General features: G+C 40.8%; 1 protein-coding gene across 1 annotated transcript in view; it reads right to left on the reverse strand.

The window, feature by feature from the left end:
- The window catches only part of FMN2 (formin 2), a 373,106-nt gene that overhangs the window by 228,831 nt on the left and 118,839 nt on the right, over positions 1 to 25,436 (reverse strand). The window contains exon 4 of the mRNA XM_055587923.1: positions 19,510 to 19,565. Within this exon, the coding sequence (XP_055443898.1) occupies positions 19,510 to 19,565 (56 nt within the window). The remainder of the gene's footprint in view (positions 1 to 19,509; positions 19,566 to 25,436) is intronic.

The following is a 25,436-nucleotide window of genomic DNA, read 5'->3' on the forward strand; positions in this document are numbered from 1 at the left end:
AGTCAACTCTTCACATGAGGTGGCCAAAGTACTGGAGTTTCAGCTTTAGCATCATTCCTTCCAAACAAATCCCAGGGCTGATCTTCTTTAGAATGGACTGGTATGGCAGTTCTATTTCCAGTATTTAAGGAATCTCCACAGTTCTCCATAGTGGCTGTACTAGTTTGCATTCCCACCAACAGTGTAAGAGGGTTCCCTTTTCTCCACACCCTCTCCAGCATTTATTGCTTGTATTTGGATCGCAGCCATTATGACTGGGTGAGATGGTACCTCATTGTGGTTTTGACTTGCATTTCTCTGATAACGAGTGATGTTGAACATCTTTTCATGTGTTTGTTAGCCATTTGTATGTCTTCTTTGGAGAAATGTCTGTTTAGTTCTTTGGCCCACTTTTTGATTGGGTCTTTTATTTTTCTGGAATTGAGCTGCAGGAGTTGCTTGTATATTTTTGAGATTAATTCTTTGTCCGTTTCTTCGTTTGCTATTATTTTCTCCCATTCTGAAGTCTGTCTTTTCACCTTGCTTAGAGTTTCCTTTATTGTGCAGAAGCTTTTAATTTTAATTAGGTCCCATTTGTTTATTTTTGCTTTTATTGCCAATATTCTGAGAAGTGGGTCATAGAAGATCCTGCTGTGGTTTATGTCGGAGAGTGTTTTGCCAATGTTTTCCACTAGGAGTTTAATAGTTTCTGATCTTACGTTTAGATCTTTAATCCATTTTGAGTTTATTTTTGTGTATGGTGTTAGAAAGTGTTCTAGTTTCATTCTTTTACAAGTGCTTGACCAGCTTTCCCAGCACTACTTGTTAAAGAGATTGTCTTTTCTCCATTGTGTATTCTTGCTTCCTTTGTCAAAGAGAAGGTGTCCATAGGTGCATGGATTTATCTCTGGGCTTTCTATTTTGTTCCATTGATCAATATTTCTGTCTTTGTGCCAGTACCATACTGTTGATGACTGTGGCTTTGTAGTAGAGACTGAAGTCAGGCAGATTGATTCCTCCAGTTCCATTCTTTCTCAAGATTGCTTTGGCTATTCAAGGGTTTTTGTATTTCCATACAAATTGTAAAATTATTTGTTTTAGTTCTGTGAAAAATACCATTGGTAGCTTGATAGGGATTGCATTGAATCTGTAGATTGCTTTGGGTAGTATACTCATTTTCACTATATTGATTCTTCCGATACATGAACACGGTATATTTCTCCATTTGTGTCCTCTTTGATTTCTTTCACCTGTGTTTTATAGTTTTCTATATATAGGTCCTTTGTTTCTTTAGGTAGATATATTCCTAAGTATTTTATTCTTTTCGTTGCAATGGTGAATGGAATTGTTTCCTTAATTTCTCTGTTTTCTCATTGTTAGTGTAGAGGAATGCAAGGGATTTCTGTGTGTTAATTTTATATCCTGAAACTTTACTATATTCATTGATTAGCTCTAGTAATTTTCTGGTGGAATCTTTAGGGTTTTCTATGTAGAGGATCATGTCATCTGCAAACAGTGAGAGTTTTACTTCTTCCTTTCCAATCTGGATTCATTTCTTTTTCTTCTCTGACTGCTGTGGCTAAAACTTCCAAAACTATGTTGAATAGTAGTGGTAAGAGTGGGCACCCTTGTCTTGTTCCTGACTTTAGGGGAAATGCTTTCTGTTTTTCACCACTGAGGATAATGTTTGCTGAGGGTTTGTCATATATAGCTTTTATTATGTTGAGGTATGTTCCTTCTATTCCTGCTTTCTGGAGGGTTTTTTTTTTTTTTTTAATCATAAATGGATGTTGAATTTTGTCAAAGGCTTTTTCTGCATCTACTAAGATAATCATATGGTTTTTATTTTTCAATTTGTTAATGTGGTGTATTACATTAATTGACTTGCAGATATTGAAGCATCCTTGCATCCCTGGGATAAAGCCCATTTGGTCATGATGTATGATCTTTTTAATATGTTGTTGGATTCTGTTTGCTAGAATTTTGTTAAGGATTTTTGCATCTATGTTCATCAGTGATATTGGCCTGTGGTTTTCTTTTTTTGTGGCATCTTTGTCAGGCTTTGGTATTAGGGTGATGGTGGCCTCATAGAATGAGTTTGGAAGTTTACCTTCCTCTGCAATTTTCTGGAAGAGTTTGAGTACGACAGGTGTTAGCTCTTCTCTAAATTTTTGGTAGAATTCAGCTGTGAAGCCGTCTGGACCTGGGCTTTTGTTTGCTGGAAGATTTTTGGTTACAGTTTCAATTTCCATGCTTGTGATGGGTCTGTTAAGATTTTCTATTTCTTTCTGGTTCAGTTTTGGAAAGTTGTACTTTTCTAAGAATTTGTCCATTTCTTCCACGTTGTCCATTTTATTGGTGTATAATTGCTGATAGTAGTCTCTTATGATCCTTTGTATTTCTGTGTTGTCTGTTGTGATCTCTCCATTTTCATTTCTAATTTTATTGATTTGATTTTTCTCCCTTTGTTTCTTGATGAGTCTGGCTAATGGTTTGTCAATTTTATTTATCCTTTCAAAGAACCAGCTTTTGGCTTTGTTGATTTTTGCTATGGTCTCTTTTGTTTCTTTTGCATTTATTTCTGCCCTAATTTTTAAGATTTCTTTCCTTCTACTAATGCTGGGGTTCTTCATTTCTTCCTTTTCTAGTTGCTTTAGGTGTAGAATTAGGTTATTTATTTGACTTTTTTCTTGTTTCGTGAGGTAAGCCTGTATTGCTATGAATCTTCCCCTTCAGATCAGATCAGATCAGTCGCTCAGTCGTGTCTAACTCTTTGCGACCCATGAATCGCAGCACGCCAGGCCTTCCTGTCCATCACCAACTCCCGGAGTTCACTCAGACTCACGTCCATCAAGTCAGTGATGCCATCCAGCCATCTCATCCTCTGCCATCCCCTTCTCCTCCTGCCCCCAATCCCTCCCAGCATCAGACTCTTTTCAAATGAGTCAACTCTTTGCATGAGATGGCCAAAGTACTGGAGTTTCAGCGTTAGCATCATTCCTTCCAAAGAAATCCCAGGGCTGATCTCCTTCAGAATGGACTGGTTGGATCTCCTTGCAGTCCAAGGGACTCTTCAAGAGTCTTCTCCAACACCACAGTTCAAAAGCATCAATTCTTCGGCACTCAGCCTTCTTCACAGTCCGTACTGCTTTTACAGTGTCCCATAGGTTTTGGTTGTTGTGTTTTCATTTTCATTCATTTCTATGCATTTTCATTTCTTTTTTGATTTCTTCTGTGATTTGTTGGTTATTCAGCAGTGAGTTGTTCAGCCTCCATATGTTGGGATTTTTAATAGTTTTTGTCCTGTAATTGAGATCTAATATTACTGCATTGTGGTCAGAAAAGATGCTTGGAATGATTTCAAATTTTTTGAATTTGCCAAAGCTAGATTTATGGTCCAGGATGTGATCTATCCTGGAGAAGGTTCCGTGTGCGCTTGAGAAAAAAGGTGAAATTCATTTTTTGGGGGTGAAATGTCCTATAGATATCAATTGGGGTCTATTGTATCATTTAAAGTATGTGTTTCCTTGTTAATTTTCTGTTTAGTTGATCTATCCATAGGTTTTTTTAAAGCCTCTAATTTCATTCTACATTCATTCTCACCCTTAATTCTTTGATCATCTTTACAGTTACCCTGAACTCTTTCTCAGGTATTGCCTATCTCCATATCACTGAGTTCTTCTCGGTTTTTTATCTTGTTCCTTCCTCTGAAACATATTTCTCTGTCACCTCATTGTGTCAAAATTACTATTTTACGTACGTATAGGTCAGTTACATTTCTTGATCTTGGAGAAGTGGCCCTCTGTAGGAGATGACCTGTGCATTCCAGGAGTCCATTCTTCTCTTGTCACCCAAGGGCCAAGGGCCAGCTTGTCCCTGGGGTAGTGTCTGGCCTGCATTTGCAGATTCTATCCACAGGCTGTGAGTACAATTTTCTTACTTCTGGTATTGCTCCCTAGTGGGTGAGGCTGGGCTAAAGGCTAGTGCAGGCTTAGTGGTGGGAGGGGCTAGTGCCTACCCATTGGTGGGTAGAGCTGGGTCTTGGTCCTCTGGTGGGCAGCGTCATGTCTAAGGGTGTGTCTAGAGGTGGCTGTGGGCATAGGAAGTCTTTAAACAGCATGTCTGTCAATGGATGGGGCTGTGTCCCTCCCTCTCAGTTAGTTGTTTGGCCAGAAGTGTCCCAGCACTGGAGACTGCAGGCTGTTGGGTAAGGCCAACTATTGGTACCAGGATATCAACCTATAGAAGAGCTCACACAGATGAATGCTCCCGACATAGCCACCACCAGTGTCTGTTTCCCCAAAGTGAGTCACAGCAACCATCACTTCCCCAGGAGACTCTTCAAGACTAGTTGGTCCCAGGCTCCTATGAAATTGTGGCTTTTGCCCTTGGCCCTGGTGTGTGTGAGATTTTGCATGCACCCTTTAAGAGTGAAATCTCTATTTTCCCCAATTCTGTGTAGCTCCTGCAACCAAGTCCTACTGGGCTTTAAAGCCAAATGCTCTGGGGGCTCCTATTCCCAGTGTCAGACCCTCACAGGTCTGACACTGTGGGGACCGTCCTCTGTAAGGGAGACACTGGGGAGAACCTCTGTAATATAATTATTCTCCAGCTTGTGGGTCACCCACCCAGAAGGTATCAGATTTGATTATATCATGACTCCACTCCTCCTACCAGCTTTGTTGTGGTTCCTTCTTTATGTCTTAAGTTGTAGAGATCTTTTCTGGTAGGTTTCAGACTTTTTCAGTGATGGTTGTTCTACAGATTTTTGTGACTTTGGTGTCCTTGGGAGAAGAGGTGAACTCGTCCTTCTACTCCACTTGGGTGCTCTCTCAGGATTCACTTTCCCCTTTGCTGCTTTTAATATTCTCTCCTTAAATTTTATTTTTGCCATTCTCATTACAATGTCCTCCTGGTGTGTTCCTCTTTGGCTTGGTCCTCTATAGAATTCTGCACTTCCTGGATTTGGCAACTGTTTCCTTTTCCCAGGTTGGGGATGTTTTCTGTTATTATGACTTCAAGTATGTTCTTGGCCCCTTGCTCTTTTCCTCCTTCTGGGATCCCTACAATGAGAAAATTAGATTCCTGATGTTGTCCCAGAGATCTCAAACTGTGCTCATTTCTTTTCATTCTTTTTTTTTAAATATAAATTTATTTATTTTATTATTTTATTTTTTCCAGAAGCATTTATTTATTTTTTTGAATATTTGTAATTGAGTTTTTAAAAAATTTAAATTTATTTATTTTAATTAGAGGCTAATTACTTTACAATACAGGGAGGGAGGGGGGAGGGGGGTTCAGGATTGAAATGTATTTATTTTAATTAGAGGCTAATTATTTTACAATATTGTATTGGTTTTGCCATACATCAACATCATCCTTTTTTTTTTTTTTTTCTGTTCAGGACCAGCAATTTCTACTAGTCCATCTTTCAGCTTGCTGATTCATTCCTTTGTATTATTGCTCCCAGTTCAGTTCAGTTCAGTCACTCAGTGGTGTCTGACTCTTTGCGACCCCATGAATCACAGCACGCCAAGCCTCCCTGTCCATCACCAACTCCTGGAGTTCACTCAGACTCACGTCCATTGAGTCGGTGATGCCACCCAGCCATCTCTTCCTCTGTTGTCCCCTTTTCCTGCTGCCCCCAATCCCTCCCAGCATCAGAGTCTTTTCCAATGAGTCAACTCTTCACATGAGGTGGCCAAAGTACTGGAGTTTCAGCTTTAGCATCATTCCTTCCAAAGAAATCCCAGGGCTGATCTCCTTCAGAATGGACTGGGTGGATCTCCTTGCAGTCCAAGGGACTCTCAAGAGTCTTCTCCAACACCACAGTTCAAAAGCATCAATTCTTAGGCACTCAGCTCTCTTCACAGTCCAACTCTCACATCCATACATGACCACTGGAAAAACCATAGCCTTGACTAGATGGACCTTTGTTGGCAAAGTAATGTCTCTGCTTTTCAATATGTTATCTGGATTGGTCATAACTTTTCTTCCAAGAAGTAAGTATCTTTTAATTTCATGGCTGCAGTCACCATCTGCAGTGATTTATTCTGGTTTATTTTTCATTTCAGTTATTGTATTCTTCATATCTGTTTGGTTGTTCTTTGTATTTTCTAACTCTTTGCTAAAAACTTCTAACATCTCTCTCTCTGCATCCATTCTTCTCCCAACTTCTTTGATTATCTTTACAATAACTACCCAGAACCACTTCTGGGGTAGGTTACCTATCTCCACTTCACTCAGTTCTTCTGGAGTTTTGCTTTGTCCCTTCATCTGGAATATTTTGCCTTGTCACCTCATTTTGCCTAACTTGCTGTTTTTATTTTTATGCGTCTGGTAGCTCGGTTATGTTTCCCATCCTTGGAGAAGGAGCCTTTTGCTGGAGACATCGTCCCAGCAGCACACTTCCCCGTGGTCACCAGAGCCATAGGCTCTAGGGGTTCTCTTTAAGAGGTCTGTCTGTCTGGGCCTTTCTCTTGTGGCAGACTGACTGTTGTGAGTGGTCCAGCAAACTTGGTTTGCTCTTGGTCTATTTAGTTACCTGGTGTGTCTTGGGCCAAGGCTGCTGGCCAGTAGTTGGCAGAAGTGGGTCGCCAGGCAGCTGACTACAGAATCACAGGGGATTCCAGGCTGTACTGGCTCTCTGGTGGGTGCACTGAGGGTCTGGGGATGTTGCCTGCCCACTGATAAGTGAAGCCAGGTCCTAGAGCAAGTTCCAGCCTACTGGTGCTGATGGACAGAACCAGGTCCTGAGGTCAGGTTGCCAGGCCCCAGGGTTCCTAAAGCAGGTGTAAGATTGCTGGTGGGTGAGTCCAGTTCCTGATGAACTTTTCTGTGGGTCCTGGGTTTTCTTGAAACTTGTGCTGGCCTGCTAGTGGGAGGGCCAGTTCACAGACGGGCCTTTTCTTATGGCTGGTGTGTGTACGCTCGTGGGCAGAGATGTTCGGAGGCAGACAATGGGCTAAAGGCGTCTTCAGGAAGCCTATCTGCTGATGGGTGGGGCTGCATTCATGCCTAATTAGCTGCTTGGCTAGAGGTGTCCCAACATTGATGTCAAAATGGCCCTTGCCAGCACCAGTGTCCACATGGCAGAACAAACTCCCCAGATAACTTCCACCAGTATCTATGTCCCCAGGGTAAGCTGAAGTGAGAGGGGGTGAACTCAGGCTCCTTCTACTCTGCCATCTTGCACATTCTCTCCTAAACTTATTTTCTTTTAATTGAAGTACAGTTGATTTACAATGCTGTGTTAATTTCTGCTCTACAGTGATTCAGTTATACACACACACACACAGTTTTTTGTGCTCTTTTCCCTTATGTTTTTTTTCCACAGGATATTGAATATATTTCCCTGTGCTATACAGTAGGACCTTCTTGTTTATCCATCCTATTTTTAATAGCTAACATCTGCTAACCCCAAACTCCCACTCCATCACTCCCATGTTGACCCCCCCTTGGCAAACCCAGATATATTCTCTAGGTCTGTGAGTCTGCCAAACTTAATTCTTTTTAAAAATATTTATTTATTTATTTTATGTTTTTAATTGAGGGATAATTGCTTTACAATATTGTGTTGGTTTCTGCCGTACATCAACATGAATCAGCCACTGGTATACACACGCCCCCTCCTTCTTAAACCTCCTTCCTACTTCCCACCTCATCCCACCCCTCTAGATTGTCACAGAGCACTAGTTTGAGTTTCCTGAGTCATACAGTCAGTTCCCATTGGCTGTCTATTTTCATGTGGTAGTGTATATGTTTCCATGCTACTCTCTCCATTTGTCCTGTCCTCTCCTCCCCCACCCCGAAACTTAATTCTTAAATGTTATTACTTTAGCCAGCTATTTTTCATCATAGATTCAGGTATAATAAAGGCAGTATAAAAAGTAAAAGCCATGAAGAAGAGGAGGAGGAGGAGAGACTGATTCTAAATCAGGTTCTCACTTTAAAATTAAAATAAAAATTTAAAGGGAGACATCTCTGGTGATCCAGTGGTCCACTGCAGGGATCCCAGGTTCAAATCCTAGCCCTGGAACTGTGACCCCCCAGGCTGCATGGTACAACCAAAAATAAATAATTTTTTTTACAAAATAAAAGGAGAAAAGGAAAATAATAATCTTTGCAATTTTTGTTGAGAATCTATATAATAATCCTTAAAAATGGAAGTTAGTTAACAAATCTATTTTACTCAATACAGTAATATATTTTATATATCACCAATTTTGAGATTATTTATATTCTAAAATATTGCTTCAACCCTCTAAATCATTAAAAGATGTAGAACTGCCATCTACTCTAGCTGAACAATTATATACAATAAGTTGGCCAAAATTCTTCCATTTTTGTATATCTTATATGTGGGTGGTATTGGTTAGTTCTTATAAGTTATTTTAAACACTAGCATATCATCAAAAATTGTCATTAAAAATAATATGTTCACCAAAGTATTTCTCAAGTACAAGATTATCTATTTCCCGGAAAAAGAAACATTATTGTATTAAGGCTAAAACTCAGAAATAAAGTCAAGATACATTCAAGGAAAGCTTTCGCTGAAAGGTTAATTTGCTCATCTTTGAAACTTTATTATGTTTACTGTGCAGGCGATGTACTTTCAGAGCCTAGAATATAAAATCACTTATTAGTAAGTTAATACTGTGGTAATTTATTCTGTAAATGTTAATATTAAATATGTAATTCATTTTCTACAATATTCAGATTTTCAAGTTCTGCTAAATTCTCAGGCCACATTATTGTCAACTTAGGATACCTCTAGATGGGTATAAAATTTGAATTCTACTCTTTACAGAAGAAGATAAATTCTCTTATTTGTCAAGCTCTAAATATGAAAACATTCTACAGCTTTGGAGAAAGCCAATGAGATTCCAAATTTACAATAAGGCAACACAAGCTGTGCATAATCCTACAGGAAAAGAAACCCAGATTTTTAAATAGATAACATTATGCACAGAAATAAAGAGCTATAAATTTCAAGTTTGAAACAGAATTTCAAGAAAGAAGGAAATATCAGAACATATGGTAACTGGTAAATAACTTACCCCTAGCTCCTTAAAGTAGGACATATAATGGAAAAGGAGAGTCGCACAGAGAGCTAAAGAAGCACCTCCAGAATCCTCACAATGAAAAAGATAATGAATTACTGAATATGCCATATTTCTGAACGGAAATGGAAATGACCAATCTCTTCCAAGCCCTTCACTGCACAGATGAGAAATGCGAGGGGACAGGGCAAGGGATCAGATAGATCTCATCATCAGCTGTGTTACTTTCAACAGAATTTATAATTGACTGAAGATTGATTGATAACTGATTCCAACAGTAATTGATTGTCTGCAGCAGTAATTAAGCAAAGGAGAAAAGGAAAGATATAAGCATCTGAATGAATGCAGAGTTCCAAAGATTAGCAATGAGAGATAAGAAAGCCTTCCTCAGCGATCAGTACAAAGAAATAAAGGAAAACAAGAGAATGGGAAAGACTAGAGATCTCTTCAAGAAAATTAGAGATAACCAAGGGAACATTTCATGCAAAGACAGGCTCGATAAAGGACAGAAATGGTATGGATCTAACAGAAGCAGAAGATATTAAGAAGAAGTGACAAGGATACACAGAAGAACTGTACAAAAAAGATCTTCACAACCCAGATAATCACGATGGTGTGATCACTCACCTAGAGCCAGACATCCTGGAATGTGAAGGCAAGTGGGCCTTAGAAAGCATCACTACGAACAAAGCTAGCGGAGGTGATGGAATTCCAGTTGAACTATTTCAAATCCTGGAAGATGATGCTGTGAAAGTGCTGCACTCAATATGCCAGCAAATTTGGAAAACCCAGCAGTGGCCACAGGACTGGAAAAGGTCAGTTTTCATTCCAATCCCAAAGAAAGGCAATGCCAAAGAATGCTCAAACTACCGCACAATTGCACTCATCTCAAATGCTAGTAAAGTAATGCTCAAAATTCTCCAAGCCAGGCTTCAGCAATACATGAACTATGAAATTCCAGATGTTCAAGCTGGTTTTAGAAAAGGCAGAGGAACCAGAGATCAAATTGCCAACATCCGCTGGATCAGGGAAAAAGGAAGAGAGTTGCAGAAAAACATCTATTTCTGCTTTAGTGACTATGCCAAAGCCTTTGACTGTGTGGATCACAATAAACTGTGGAAAATTCTGAAAGAGATGGGAATACCAGACCACCTGACCTGCCTCTTGAGAACCTATATGCAAGTCAAGAAGCAACAGTTAGAACTGGACATGGGACAACAGGCTAGTTCCAAATAGGAAAAGGAGTATGTCAAGGCTATATATTGTCACCCTGCTTATTTAACTTATATGCAGAGTACATTGTGAGAAATGCTGGGCTGGATGAAGCACAAGCTGGAATCAAGATTGCCGGGAGAAATATCAATAACCTCAGACATTCAGATGATACCACCCTTATGGCCGAAAGTGAAGAGGAACTAAAAAGCCTCTTGATGAAAGTGAAAGAGGAGAGTGAAAAAGTTGGCTTAAAGCTCAACATTCAGAAAACAAAGATCATGGCATCTGATCCCATCACTTCATGGGAAATAGATGGGGAAACAGTGGAAACAGTCTCAGACTTTATTTTGGGGGGCTCCAAAATCACTGCAGATAGTGATTGCAGCCATGAAATTAAAAGACGCTTACTCCTTGGAAGGAAAGTTATGACCAACCTAGATAGCATATTGAAGAGCAGAGATATTACTTTGCCAACAAAGCTCTATCTAGTCAAGGCTATGGTTTTTCCAGTGGTCATGTATGGATGTGAGAGTTAGACTGTGAAGAAAGCTGAGCGCCAAAGAATTGATGCTTTTGAACTGTGGTGTTGGAGAAGACTCTTGAGAGTCCCTTGGACTGCAAGGAGATCCAACCAGTCCATCCTAAAGGAGATCAGTCCTGGGTGTTATTTGGAAGGACTTATGTTGAAGCTGAAACTCTAATACTTTGGCCACCTCATGTGAAGAGTTGACTCATTGTAAAAGACTGATGCTGGGAGGGATTGGGGGCAGGAGGAGAAGGGGACAACAGAGGATGTGATGGCTGGATAACGTCACCGACTCGATGGACATGAGTCTGAGTGAACTCCGGGAGTTGGTGATGGACAGGGAGGCCTGGCGTGCTGCGATTCATGGGGTCGAAAAGAGTCAGACACGGCTGAGTGACTGAACTGAACTGAACTGAGCAGTAATTGATAATCCGACTGGAGGGAAGGTTACAGTACCTGTCACTAGTGAATAACAAGAGTGGAAGTATTAAACAGCATGTTTGGGAAATGGGTCAGGAAAAAATGGAAACAGTCTCTTTGGTTCCCTCACATCTTCTGAATGTTCTCTTCATTACTTGAGTTGTGGCAAGGTCCTGCAATAAATCTAAAGCAAAATATTCCTGAGCTGTCCCAATTAGTGCAAGGAAGAAAAACAATCTCATCATAGTTTCCCTTCATTGATGATACCTTGATAAAATGCTCACCTCCTAGCCACCCTTCTGGATGGACACCTAAGCAGCCTCTAAGGTAATTAAGCTTGCAAAGAACAGAGCTCACAACACATCTGGTGGAATGGCTTAGGGGTGTTTGCTCGGCTCAGCTCTCTGTCGCTTAGTCGTGTACAACCCTATGAAATGCCATGGGCTGTAGCCCGCCAGGCTCCCTGTCCACGAAATTTTCCATTCAATAATACAAGAGTGGGTTGTGATTTTTCCTACTCTAAGGGGTATCCCCAGATCAGGGATCGAACCCACGTCTTCTACATCTCCTGCACTAGCAGGCAGATTCTTTACCACTGCGCCAACTGCTGAGCTAACAGCTAACATCTTGAGAGCCTCCTATGTGCCAGGGGCTCTTCTAGGCTACATTTGTGCATTTAAATCTCACAAAATTTTATGAGATTCATCATTCCCATTTTGTAGAAGAGGAAATTAAGGCACAGAGAACAGAATACATTGCAGAGATTTCCCAGGTAAAAGTGGGGTAACTGGGATTTGTACATAGGAAAACTGGTTCAAAGCTCAATCCTCATCACTTGGGGTGAATAAAAACAGAATTTCTACCACTCCCCAACAACCACCTCTACTCTTTACAGTGTGGACCCCTACATACCTATTTGTTCATCAAACATGTTCTGATCTGCCTCAAAATGTCCGGTACTATGTTAGACACTGGAGGGACAAGTAGAATGGAGGAGCTCTAGCTTTAAGGGGGACAGTTGTCTATGTCTATGAGATGCACATAATACAACAATTATGGGAGAGCAAGGTAAATACAGAGTCCCAGAGCAGAGCCAACAAAGGAGTCAGGAGGGAGGCCTCTCAGGGAATGTGTCTAAGAGGGAGTGAAGTCTAATATGAGATTAGATTAAGAAATAGGTATTCAGTGAATTAAAAAGGGGCAGTAGGCATAAGAAGGAAAGATATTAAAGACAGACATGAAGGATGCTACAGTTTTCAGAAAACGCTTCCAGCGTGTCTTTTTAAGGTCAGAACAAACTGAACATCTAGGAAACAGTGCGTGATGGGGCTCAAGGCAGAAGATGGCAAGGGAAAGACCTGAGTGTCACTCAGGTCTGAGTCTTGTCTCTGACACCATGAGCAGAGAGCAGACATGAGTACATTCAGATTTCAGAAGCACAGCTCTGTAGGTTAACTTTTTTCTTTTCTAATTCTGTAATACAACATACACTAAATACCTTAGCAGAATCACTTGACATCTTGCAAATCATTTCATATCTACAGAAGAGCCCAGGACCTTACAATTCTTTGTATTTCTTTCAATAAAGGCCACAAATACCTTGCACATAGTATGTCAGCAGACAACCAATAGTGCAGTAAAGGAAAAACACCCTTTATAAGCTATTAACTTTTATCACCTGCTATCCATTTAGGGCAGCTACTTGATCTGTTTGCCCCTCTCATGAGTCATCAATGGTAAAGATTGGAGATCTCGTCAAGAAAACTAGAGAAACCAAGAGAATATTTCATGCAAAGATGGGCACATTAAAGGACAGAAACAGTATGAACCTAACAGAAGGAGAAGATATTAAGAAGAGGTGGCAAGGATACACAGGCGAACTACACAAAAAAGATCTTAATGACCCAGATAACCACAATGGTATGATCTCTCACCTAGAGCCAGGAGTGTGAAGTCAAGTAGGCCTTAGAAAGCATTACTATGAACAAAGCTAGTGGATGTGATGGAATTCCAGTTGAGCTATTTCAAATAGTAAAATATGATGCTGTGAAAGTGCTGCACTCAATATGCCAGCAAATTTGGAAAACTCAGCAGTGGCCACAGGACTGGAAAAGGCCAGTTTTCATTCCAATCCCAAAGAAAGGCAATGCCAAAGAATGTTCAAACTACTGCACAATTGCACTCATCTCACACGCTAGCAAAGTAATGCTCAAAATTCTCCAAGCTAGGCTTCAATAGTACATGAACCGAGAACTTCCAGATGTTCAAGGTGGATTTAGAAAAGGCAGAGGAACTAGAGATCAAACTGCCAACATTCGTTGGATCATAGGAAAAACATGAGAGTTCCAGAAAATCATCTACTTCTACTTTATTGACTATGCCAAAGCCTTTGACTGTGTGGATCATAACAAACTGAAAAATTCTTCATGAGATGGGAATACCAGATCACCTTACCTGCCTCCTGAGAAATCTGTATGCAGGTCAAGAAGCAACACTTAGAACTGGACATGGAACAATGGACTGGTTTCAAATTGGGAAAGGAGATTGTCAAGGATGTATATTGTCACCCTGCTTATTTAGCTTATATGCAGAGTACATCATGTGAAATGCCAGGGTGAATGCAGCACAAGCTGGAATCAAGATTGCTGGGAAAAATATCAGTAACCTCAGATATGCAGATGACACCACCCTTATGAAGGAGAAGAGGAACTAAGGAGTCTCTTGATGAAAGTCAAAGAGAAGCGTGAAAAAGCTGGCTTAAAACTCAACATTTAAAAGACTAAGATCATGGCATCTGGTCCCATCATATCATGGCAAATAGATAGGGAAACAATGGAAACAGTGACAGATTTTATTTTCTTGGGCTCCAAAATCACTGCAGATGGTGACTGCAGCCAAGAAATTAAAAGATGCTTGCTCCTTGGAAGAAAAGCTATGACCAACCTAGACAGCATATTCAAAAGCAGAGACATTACTTTGCCAACAAAGGTCCATCTAGTCAGAGCTATGTTTTTTCCAGTAGTCATGTATGGATGTGAGCATTTGGACCATAAGGAAAGCTGAGCACTGAAGAATTGATGCTTTTGAACTGTGGTATTGGAGAAGACTCTTGAGAGTCCCTTGACTGCAAGGAGATCCAACCAGTCCGTCCTAAAGGAGATCAGTCCCGAATATTCATTGGAAGGACTGATGCTGAAGCTGAAGCTGAAGCTCCAATACTTTGGCCACCTGATGCAAAGAACCAACTCATTGGAAAAGACCCTGATCCTGAGGAAGATTGAGGGCAGGAAGAAAGGGGGACCACAGAGGACGAGATAGTTGGATGGCATCATTAAATCAATGGACATAAGTTTTGATCAAACCACAGGAGGTAGTGAAGGACAGGGAAGCCTGGTGTGCTGCAGTCCATGGCATCATAAAGAATCAGACATGACTTAGCAGCTGAATAAGAACAGCGAAGGCTCAGTAGGTTAAGGACACAACTTCATTTCACCTCCAAGTCCTACTGCCCCAGAAAGATAGTGCTAAGTTGTATCCGACTCTTATGATCTCATGAACTGTAGCCCACCAGGCTCCTTTGTCCATGGGAGTCTCCAGGCAAGAATACTGGAGTGGGTTGCCGTTTCTTCTTCAGGGAAACTTCCAACTCAGGAATTGAACCCAGGCCTCCTGCATTGCAGGCGGATGCTTTACTGACTGAGCTACATGGGAAGCCTCCAAGAGAAGAGTAACAACAGTATGTGACCTCTATGGCTTTTTTTTCACATTCACACCTCAAATTGTAACTGTTTTCCAGATGCCTACTGGTTTGACTCTTAAAACTGCCAGAACAGTTTCTCCTTTTTTTTTATTTCTAAAACTAAAACGTCTAATTTGTTGCCTCTGAGGTAGGGGGAGTTTCCATAAAATGAAAATGTACTTTCCAGAAGAATTCTGTCTTCCCCTTAACACATAATGGGGAACACCTTGCCAAAACAGCACCCATTTCCCATGCTTCCACAGGGGGATGACTGTGTCTCCCCCTTTCCAACTACCCCGACCCACCCCACCACCCCCTGCAGAGTCACTGCCCCAATGTGTTGATAATCTACCTAAGAACATTCAGAGTCTGAGGTAAACTTCAAGGAAGACTAACTAACCTATGTTTCCAGACCATGACCACCTCTGTCTATCTCCCCTTTAACCCCTCTTTTTCTTACTCTGGTCTCCACTGTGGTTGTTTACTTGTCTTGTAAATTGTTGTTTTGTAGGTCTGTAATTAACATATGACTTCACGTCACTTATTGCCTTAGAGTTTAGATGGAATATACTTTTCCCCAAACTCTTTAAAATGTCTAAGTCACTCTTATGCAATTCAAGTTGCTTGTTTTCATGTCTCCATTACTATTCCTTCAAAATTACATCCCCTACCTCTTTCTTTGATCTGAACAATTCTTTTATTACTCTCTGAACTTGTCTATGTCATGACACAGGTGAGTAGCTCCTCAAGTGCCATCAACCAGGCTACATTACTTCATCATATGTGTTCCCTTGATGTGCCTCTAAATAAAGATGTATCTGAAACTAACAATACACTGTACGAGCAGTCATTGTATAAGGAGCACTATAAAGGATATTCTGAAAGGAGAACCAATAGAAAAGAATACTCAGTTCTTCAATTAAGTTTGCAATCCAACTGGGCACTGAGAGGACTGATCAGAGCAGGATCCTGGGGGAAAAGTTTTAAGCCAATTTCAAAGGAGATTAAAACTGGACTGAGTTCAAATCGTACACATTTTCCTGACCTTTGAGAATTTATTTGTATACAATGTAAAGGGTAAGAGAGTACTAATTTTGTTTAATTTTTTCATTATCTAACACTCCGTAACAGATGTGACTGTTCTCAATAAATACCATAATGTATAGGAAGACCCAATGTTCAATTTCCTGATGTTAATCAATTCCTATCCAAAGCTAGAATTTTCAAAGGTCAAATGTTATTCTATTTACCTTTCAGCTAGTCCATTTACATCAGAAAGATGTTAAGAGTCTTAGGACAATACTTTGAAGCACATATTTTATATGTAACTTCAAAAGCAAAATATAAGTTAAAAACTAGGCAGTAACCAATTTAACTACCATAAATTAATCTTTAACATAGGAGTAAACATTTTTAGAGACTATAGTTGACATTTGGCTATTTATATACTGTAGCATGTAAATGAATTTACAGTTTAAATAGTATTTCAAATGCCAAAGAGTAAAAAAAAATACAGAATACAGACAGTCCTGTTTCTGTCTTATGACATAACTCTTTAGCTAGGGCAGCTTTCAAATCATATTGGTGGTTTAGTCACTAAATCATATTAGACTCTTGCAACCCCATGGACTGTAGCCCACCAGGCTCCTCTCTCCATGGGATTCTCCAGGTAAGAATACTGGAGTGGGTAGCCATTTCATCCTCCAGGGGATCTTCCCAACCCAGGAATCGAACCCAGGTCTCCTGCATTGCAGGCAGATTCTTTACCGACTGAGCTACGAGGGAAGTGCCTCAAATCATATTATTTTTATTAAAATAATCAGTAAGTGAGGTCTAAAGAAAGTAGCTTTGTTTTAAAACCTCCTAACCCATGGGCCTGGGGTGACAGCACCGGAGGGTAGCGGCGGGTCTCTCTCCATGTGCACAGAGAACTCCTGCGCCTTCCACCCCTCCCAGCTAAGAAGAGGCATTAGGAATCTTGGGCCTTGTCTAGAGATATGGAGTTCTCAGAATTATTAAGTACAGGGAGAGAGCAAAAGTCAAAACCAATTCAGTGTACTCCAGAGCGCTTGAATGGAGAGAACAGGTGCCTGAAGAAAACAGAGTGAACACACCAGCCACATCACCTCCACGGAGGGACCAACCCTCTGCACTCATCACGCTGATCAGTCACAGAGCAAACTGGCCAGAAGCCTCTCACTTCTTCTGCAAGGGCAGCTGACAGACAGACTGCTGTCTAGTAACTAGAAGCAAGGTGCGTTACACGAAAGACAGAGCTGCACGTTTTTCAAGAGTAGTGAAGCACTAAAGTTTGAGAAATGGATATAATTTAGCAGAAAGTTAGACATGTATCTTTGATCCACTCAGCTTCAATCTAAGCTTCTAAAACAAATCTTAACATCAGACTCTTAGTAAGGTATAAATAGGATAATGTAAATTTCTCACATCATCATTGGATGATTCTGGCATGAGATGGTATTAAATAGCCATAGGAAAATTACATGTGTGAAAGTCTACATTTTATCATAGTGGAGAGAACATGAGGTACAAAGTCAGACCTCTTGTTCAAATCATGACTCTTAGCCTTTATCAATTTTTGACCTAAAGCAAGTTAATTTCTATAAATGTTACTTTCCTCTCAGTTAAATATGAATTAATAAAAATGACTTTAAAGGGTTATTATAAGAATTGCCTAAGATAATACAGTAAAATAAGAGGCACACAGTACACAGGTTTCTAGTTTCCCATATCCCTCTTATGGCCATTATTTCAGGTTTGATGAAACAGACACATATCATCTCAGAAAAGAACCCATCCTCAGGTAAACTAATGACAAAGAGCCAGTGACTCCAAGAGTAAATGATGTCACTACTGAGTGCTTGACTTCAACTACCTCCCAGTTAATTTACTGCATTTTCCAGTTTCTAGATACTTCACTGACAACAAGGAAATGAGGAGGTATGAAATTTAAATTAGTCTGTTTTGCTTATGAGTTTCTAGGCTATAACATCAGGTGTTTTAAAATTACCCAGTTCATCAGGTTTTCCACATACCATTTGAATATCTACCTTATATTATTCTATATGAAATCTTAACACACAGAGCAATGTTGTATGTGTTGATAGTGTAGAATAATTTTTGTTCAGGTTTTCTTTGGGATTATCAATGTAACAGAGAATTCAATAATATGCACCCTGAAGATAAGAACTAGAAAAATCTAACATATTATCTCAAATTACAACTTAGTTATGACAAAAAACTGCTGCAAGAATAATGAGATATTTTGAGGGCACAAATTTTTCTGATTATTTGTTTTTACTTCTCTTCACTGTATTCACTCTTGGCTAATCACTCAACTTAAATAGCATCACTGACTCAATGGACATGAATTTGAGCAAACTCCAGGAGAGAGAGGACAGGGAAGCCTGGCATGCTGCAGTCCATGGGGTCACAAAGAGTCGGACACAACTTAGTGACTGAACAAGTACAAGGTAATGAACTTCCAGCTGAGTCCACCAGACCTCTCCAAGTACCCCAGCCTGACAGAAGTCTCTGCTCTTAAAAAAAAATGAAGCTGGGGAAACCTGTTTTATGATATTATTGTTAAGAGTATCTTTACTCTTATCAAAGTGACCTGTCTAGCTATATTTCTGAAAAGCAACAGAGGATTTATAAAATGAAATTCTCAACCAATTTATATCTCCATTTCTCCTCCAGGAAGAGCAAACTTCCATGTACACTGCAGGGGCTGCTTTTTTTGAAAAGGGGAGTCAATTTATACTTGGAAAAGTTCTCAAAAATCATCAGATTCTTTGATTTTTACAGAGAACACCATATCCCAGATAGTATGCCGTCACTAACCAGAAATTGACCTGGGCCTGGAACCTGGGCAAGAGCCATCTAAGTTTTCTACCTAGACCCCCTGCCAGAGAACATGCTTCATGCTCGTAATTTATAATACTAAGTTATTTTCAAATTATAGTTGGAAAATATATAAACAAATTTTAAAAATGATTTTATATCCAAAAGAACAACTGCTAACCCCAATTACTATTCCATATAAATGTTTCTTATTTTTTCAGGAAGTGCATTTTGGTGCAAGAAAAAGAAGACATTAGATTTTACTTCTTTAGTAACAGAAGAAGAAAGTTTCTATGGAAATTAAACAGACACTAACTAATGTTTCATTCACCAAATCGACTTAAGAATATAATTTGATTTTCGAAAAGCTCTGGACATTTAAAAAAAATCGTATCCATATGACTGTTAGTTCAACCAGGCACTTTCCACACGACACCTGAATGGCCACTGTTCCCTAGTGCAGCCCGCAGTCATGGCCCAGCTCTCTGGCCGGATGTGCAATGATATGGGTTCTGAGGAGCTTGTGCCCAGAGCCACTTCAAGGCTGATTTCTTTGGCCAAGTCTGAATGGAAGAAAACACCCACCCACCTGCCTGGAGTCTCCTGCAGGCTGAGAAACACAGGTGGCCTAGCTGGCTGGGCAAAGGGAAGATAAGGCAGACAAACACGAGAGAAAAGGATCCCACAGCCTAATTAAGTCTTCTTACCTGCTGAGCAGCATCTGAACATTTTTTCGGAGTTTCTAAAACAGCAGATTGAGAGTCTGGGTTGAAAAGGAAGAAGACAGGCAATATGTTAAAGAGCAGATTTTCCCATTTCTTTGATCAGAAAATGAAACTAACTACGATATACCTTCAACCACAATAAGCACCCAAACACCCAGGATACTTTCCAGCTATACTTCCGTGTTATGAGGACATGACACTTTTCAGTACATGTAACACACAAGTTGACACGCTCATGTCATTAGGTATTTTTAAAATTAGATTAGCACTATGCCCTTCTTTACACATCAGTCATGATTACTTATCTCAATAGCTAGTTTCTATTTTGTGCCAGGAAGTATCTGCTAAGATAGTCATTGCTCATATTATTCTCTTTAAGTCTGTATAGTGATGGAAGTCAACTCCCTAGCCTGGAAGGACGGGGTCCTGGGTACCTTATCTGACTGTTGACAGCTGACCTTGCACTTTCAACAAGAGATAATGTGCCCTCACTAATAGGCACTGAGTGATGGTCATCTGAGACAGAAACTATGGGGTTGAGGCTTCTTCATGCTGTAAAACCTAAGGGATAGCTAAGGCTATGTTTCCTTCTGTTTTTAAGCTAAGGGATGCTTTCTGTGAAGCTCACATGGGAGTTACAAAAATAAAGACATAAGAGAGCCTCCAGGAACTACCAGCAATTGTGGATTGGAGTCTGAGAAGGACTTCTCCTGTCCATGGTTGCATCGCGGTGAGGAACTGAGGCCCAGACACAGCTGGTAGGGAGACAAAGACGAGTCTGTCTCCCCACTGTCCCATTGCTCCCCATCCCAGACTGGCACACAGACCAGATGCCTGACAATACACAGAAGTCACTATGGGGGATACCTCAGACTTTTCTAATTTAGCAGCATTTTAGTTCACGTGTGTGACAATGCACAGAAAAAGTAAAAGGCATTCATGGTTTAAATCATACAACATATTGTCAAACTACATTGAAAGTTCATTTCACTTGGATTGAAGCATGGTCTCCACCTGGGCCCCATGAGCCTCCTTCAGTCTTCTCCTCTCCTGCCACCCCAACCTCTGTGTCGTCCCCACCTGCTAAGCACACTCTGGCCACACTAGCCTTCCTGCTGCCCTGTGCATACAGTCCTGCTCCCTCCAGGGGATCTGGGTGTGTGGGGATCTCTGCACACACACCCTCTCCCTGCTCCATGGAGCACCCCGTTCCCTGTTGCTCTCTCCACAAAGTCGATCCTCAAACAAAATGCTATAGAATTCACTTGCTTGCCGACTTATTTCTCTATCTTACCTGACTAAATCAAACTCTATGAAGACAGACACTTTGTAGATTATTTCCTTACTGACTCCCCAGCACCTAGAACAGTGCCTGACACACAGTAGATGTGTAAAATATTTGTTGTTGTGGGAGGGGATGAAAGGTGAGACCAAAGAATGATGAAACCACAGAAGCAAAGCGGGAGCCCCAGGAGAGCAGGTGCTGGGCAGGGCACAGGTTGCCATGCCATTGCTAGGGCTGCACCTAAGCTCAGGGTACATCTTTCAGAACAAAATCACTGAGAACAGCATGGCATACTGTTGGCACTCACCAACAGGTATCACTGTGGCAACAATACTAACAAGCAACTTTAACACACAAGTGTTTTCCCAAATACTATATTTCACTAAGTTAATCAAAAGATTTGCCTCTTATACTGACAGAGCTCTATTTTGAACTCAACACAAGAGCTGGCCATTTTCGAAGAAAGATCTTTAACATCAAAGTGAGGGCAGTTAATATTAAAGCAAATCTAGGCTCTAGAACACTTCTGTTTTCTGCTGGTTTTAGTCACCTTCAAATCCTCCGAAACACAACAGACTTGAGACAAGATTCTAGGGCTTTGTAGAAATGAGGACGTTTTCACTTCCTTGTCTGTCTATGCAGGTGATGCAGGCAGAGCCCACAGAGTCTCCAGGAGGGTCACAAACAGCCCTTTCCCTTAAAGACACATACAGTGTTTCCCAGTTTTTTTTTTTTTAATTGTCCTATGCCACACGACCTGCTCCAAAAAGCAAACCTCTGGATTCTGATGGTAAAAAGAATGTCACTGCCTCACCAAAACAAAGAACTAGAGAGTGTTATCAATATTCCACTGTTTTGAACACCTACATCTAAACTTTGATCTGAACTGAGTTCATCCTCTCACTCTCACCTCTTTTTACTACTTCCTTGAATCAGTGTGTTATGACGCCTAGGAGAAATTTATACGTCAAAATATTCTCTTCCAGATCATAAGCTGGAGCACAGGAGTTCTAGAGGGTCAAGATTTTAAGGTGAAAGAAATGTACAGAATAACTACAAAGTAAGGGGGAAACAAATGAGAATAATCAAGAGAAGAAAGAAAAACAAACATCGAGAAGGAAAACAGGAGAGAATAAGAAGGAAAAAGAAGAAGGGGAAGCAAAAGGGTAAAAGGAAGCATGAAAACTCACAAAGGGCTGCCCACCGAGGGACGACACAGGCTGGGCTGTGCCCAGTGAAGGGCCTCTGAGCACCAGGCCAGTCAGGAGCCTGTGGGCAGGTGGGGGAGAAACCCACCGGGTTCCAGTGTCCTCAGAGTGTGGACCCCTCGTGCAAACTACCAGGGCACTGGCCTCCCACCCCTCCTCCCAGAACCGGGGAGCTTTTCAGAACTGCCTTCTGTCAGCCCTGCACCCGCAAACAGTCCCTCTTCATAATCAGGATGGGTGTTTTCGGAGTGACCCAGGGAGAGTTCTCAAGAGCACATCTCAAACTGCCAACTCCTCCACTCACCCTTCCTAAGGATTAAGAAACTCAGTTTAGTTCAGTTCAGCCACTCAGTCATGTCCAACTCTGCCATGCCATGGACTGCAGCACGCCAGGCTTCCCTGTCCATCCCCAACTCCCGGAGCTTACTCAAACTCATATCCTTTGAGTCAGTGAAGCCATCCAACTAGAAGTTTAAGAAACTAGACTGGTTTTAAAAAAACATTACTGTCTGAAGTAGCGTGGGAGAAAGAACATTCCTGACAAAAATTTAAATGCTCCATTTAAAAAAAAACAGAAACCTCACAAAAATTTCTGGGCACTCCAGAATTCCAAATATGCTTCAAAAATGATCTCTTTATCATCACAAATAAGCCAGTGACTTACAAAACAAAACACACTTGGATGAGGTTTACATTTGTAGAGAGGACAGGAAGAAAAAGGGTAGGATATGCTAGGAATGGAACATAAATCAAATACCCTTCAAAATACAGAAAATACACCTTCTGAAAATGAACTAAGCAGTCTCTCAAAACTTTTACATTTTAATGAAAAATGTGTGTATATAAAATTACTAAATTATAGCTTCTTTAATGATCAATTTGATTCAAATCTAATCAATTTAACTTAAAGAAAATTCATTAAATTTCATTTAAATACCATGACTTATGATTAGCAGCCTAACCAATGGTAGATGTCTTTACTCTGGTATGCCATATCCTTACACAAATGAAGATGGGGTTAAAAATGTAATTTCCCTAAAAGGGGTCAACCCTCTATTCTGTTTATTTGATTATTTAATAATCTGGATCTGCCCCTCGTTGCCAACAAAGGATGTCCACACAGAGGCATTAGCCTGCATATATGAGGGGAAAATGAGAGCTGATTTAAAAAAAATAATAAAAAATAAAACTGAACATGGAGAATCATCTCCAGGAGACATGGTTGATCTGCTTGAGAGAATTTTATTCCTGAGTCAGGTGGCAGGTTGAGAGATAAACATCATCAACCCCGCCCCACCCCCCCGGCCCCTTACAAAATCTCTGCTTTTCCTCAAGTGAACATGGATTAAAGCATCAGGAAAAACCTGGAAATGAGTTGAGAATGCACTTCACACTATATTTAATCCCATAGAAGCTCCTTTATTTAGAAGCCGTAGAAATACTTCTTTTGGATACTAGAGGACAGAAGAGTTGTCCTTCTGAGATTATTGCTTTTCGTCTCACAGACACAGGGCATGATCCAGCTGTGTCCCCACTTCCCTTTCTACCTTAAACCTGAGGGATAAATGTCAACTACCTTTAAAAACTGCAAGTCCTTCTGAAAGTCATTTCAGCATGCTGGTTCACCTCAGTGCTATATACTCAATTCCTTTCAATCTAATCTATTTCCCTCTATCATCTTTTTGTACACCTCACATATTCATAAGCTGCTCAGATATCTTTTTGGAGCCAAGGTGGATTACCATTCTTTCAGCCAGCAAGTAAACCCAGGTTTTAGGATTCCTATACAAAAAGTTTGTCACGTTTCTACCAGCTGTCCTTCCATGTTATCCTCCAGGATTTTCTGTGCCCAAATTGCTTTTCTAAAATCAGTCTTCTGTTCAATCTCTTGACCATTCACATTTTTAAGGAGAGATAATGGACCTGGACTTCCCTGGTGTTTCAGTGGTTAAGAATCCACTTGCTAATGCTGGGGACAGGAGTTCGATCCCTGGTTCAGGAAGATCCCACATTCCAAGGGACAACTAAGTCCACAGGCCGCAACGACTGAAGCTGGAGTGCCTAGAGCTCACACTCCACAGGAGAGGCCACTGCAATGAGAAGCCCCAGGGCCACAGCGAGAGAAAGTCTGCACACAGCAACAAAGACCCAGCCCGGCCAGAAATAAATAAATAAAATTCAATTTTTAAAAGAATTTCTTGAAACAAAGAAAGAAAGGGACTTTGCTGGTGGTCCAGTGGCTAAGATTCCGTGCTCCCACTGCAGGGGGCCCAGGTTTGATCCCTGGTTGGGGAACTAAAGATCCCACATGTGGCAATGAAGATCCTATGTGCTGCAACTAAGACCGGGAACAGCCAAATAAATATATATATATATATATATTTAATTGTTTTAAAAGGAAGATAACAGCCTTGATTTTCCAAAGATGCACCAAGAATGATCAAGTCACTCTTCACACCTTGACTCTGTTCTCCACGAATTCAAAACTAAAACCAAGTCTCTCTTTGTGTAAATCTGTCAAGTAACCTTTGAAGCTTGGTGATGATCCCCTTTTAGGTCCTTGGGCTCTTTCAGCACACCCAGAATTCCATCAAATATAATACTTGCATTCATGTGCTGAGTAGATATTTTATTAATATTTATATCTTTTTCAACAAAAGATCTTCATTTATTCACTCAATATTTAAGTATATACTGCATCCAAAAGTCTTGAAATGTTGGGAGTCTACACAGAAGACAGATAGCAGATACAGATCAGTTCCCAACCTAAATAATTCAAATGATAGAGATATGAATAAAATGCCAGGAGGCTCCAGAAGAACCACCGTGGTGGGGGTGGGTTGCATCAAATAAGTAAAGGAAAATGAAGAGAGAGAAGATAAGGAGAAAAGATAACTGAAAAGGACCTCTTCTTATTAACGTTTCTGCTACAAACTTCTGGAGCAAGCACACTGCTCTCTAACTTCCTTTCCAGCCTGTCCTTCTAGGAGACTTCACTCTACAGACTTCAGATGATCAGCCTCAGCGCCTCAGGCTCCTCTGTGGAGGCAACACAAAGACACGGTAGGAGCCAAAGATCCCCAAGAACCCACAACCCCTGAGGCCTCACTGCAGCCTCTGCACGTAGATTCACATAGAGGAAGGTCCGTTTCTTCACCACTAGATGAAGGTGGAGAAAGCCAGTTTCACAAAATGGATTGTGGAAAAACAGAAGTGTGGTCCCCAAGAAAGGCAGAAAAGGCAGCACCACGAATCTGAATTCGCCTGCCATGCGGATTAGTGGGGCTTCCCAGGTGGCACTGGTGGTAAAGAATCCGCCTGCCAATGCAGGAGACAAGGGGACCCCAGTTTGATCCTTGGGTTGGGAAGAGGGCAGTGGAAACCCACTCCGGTATTCTTGCCTGGAGAATCCCTTG

The sequence above is a fragment of the Bubalus kerabau genome, chromosome 1, assembly GCF_029407905.1.
Source record: "Bubalus kerabau isolate K-KA32 ecotype Philippines breed swamp buffalo chromosome 1, PCC_UOA_SB_1v2, whole genome shotgun sequence".
In the NCBI taxonomy this organism is placed as follows: Eukaryota; Metazoa; Chordata; class Mammalia; order Artiodactyla; family Bovidae; genus Bubalus; species Bubalus kerabau.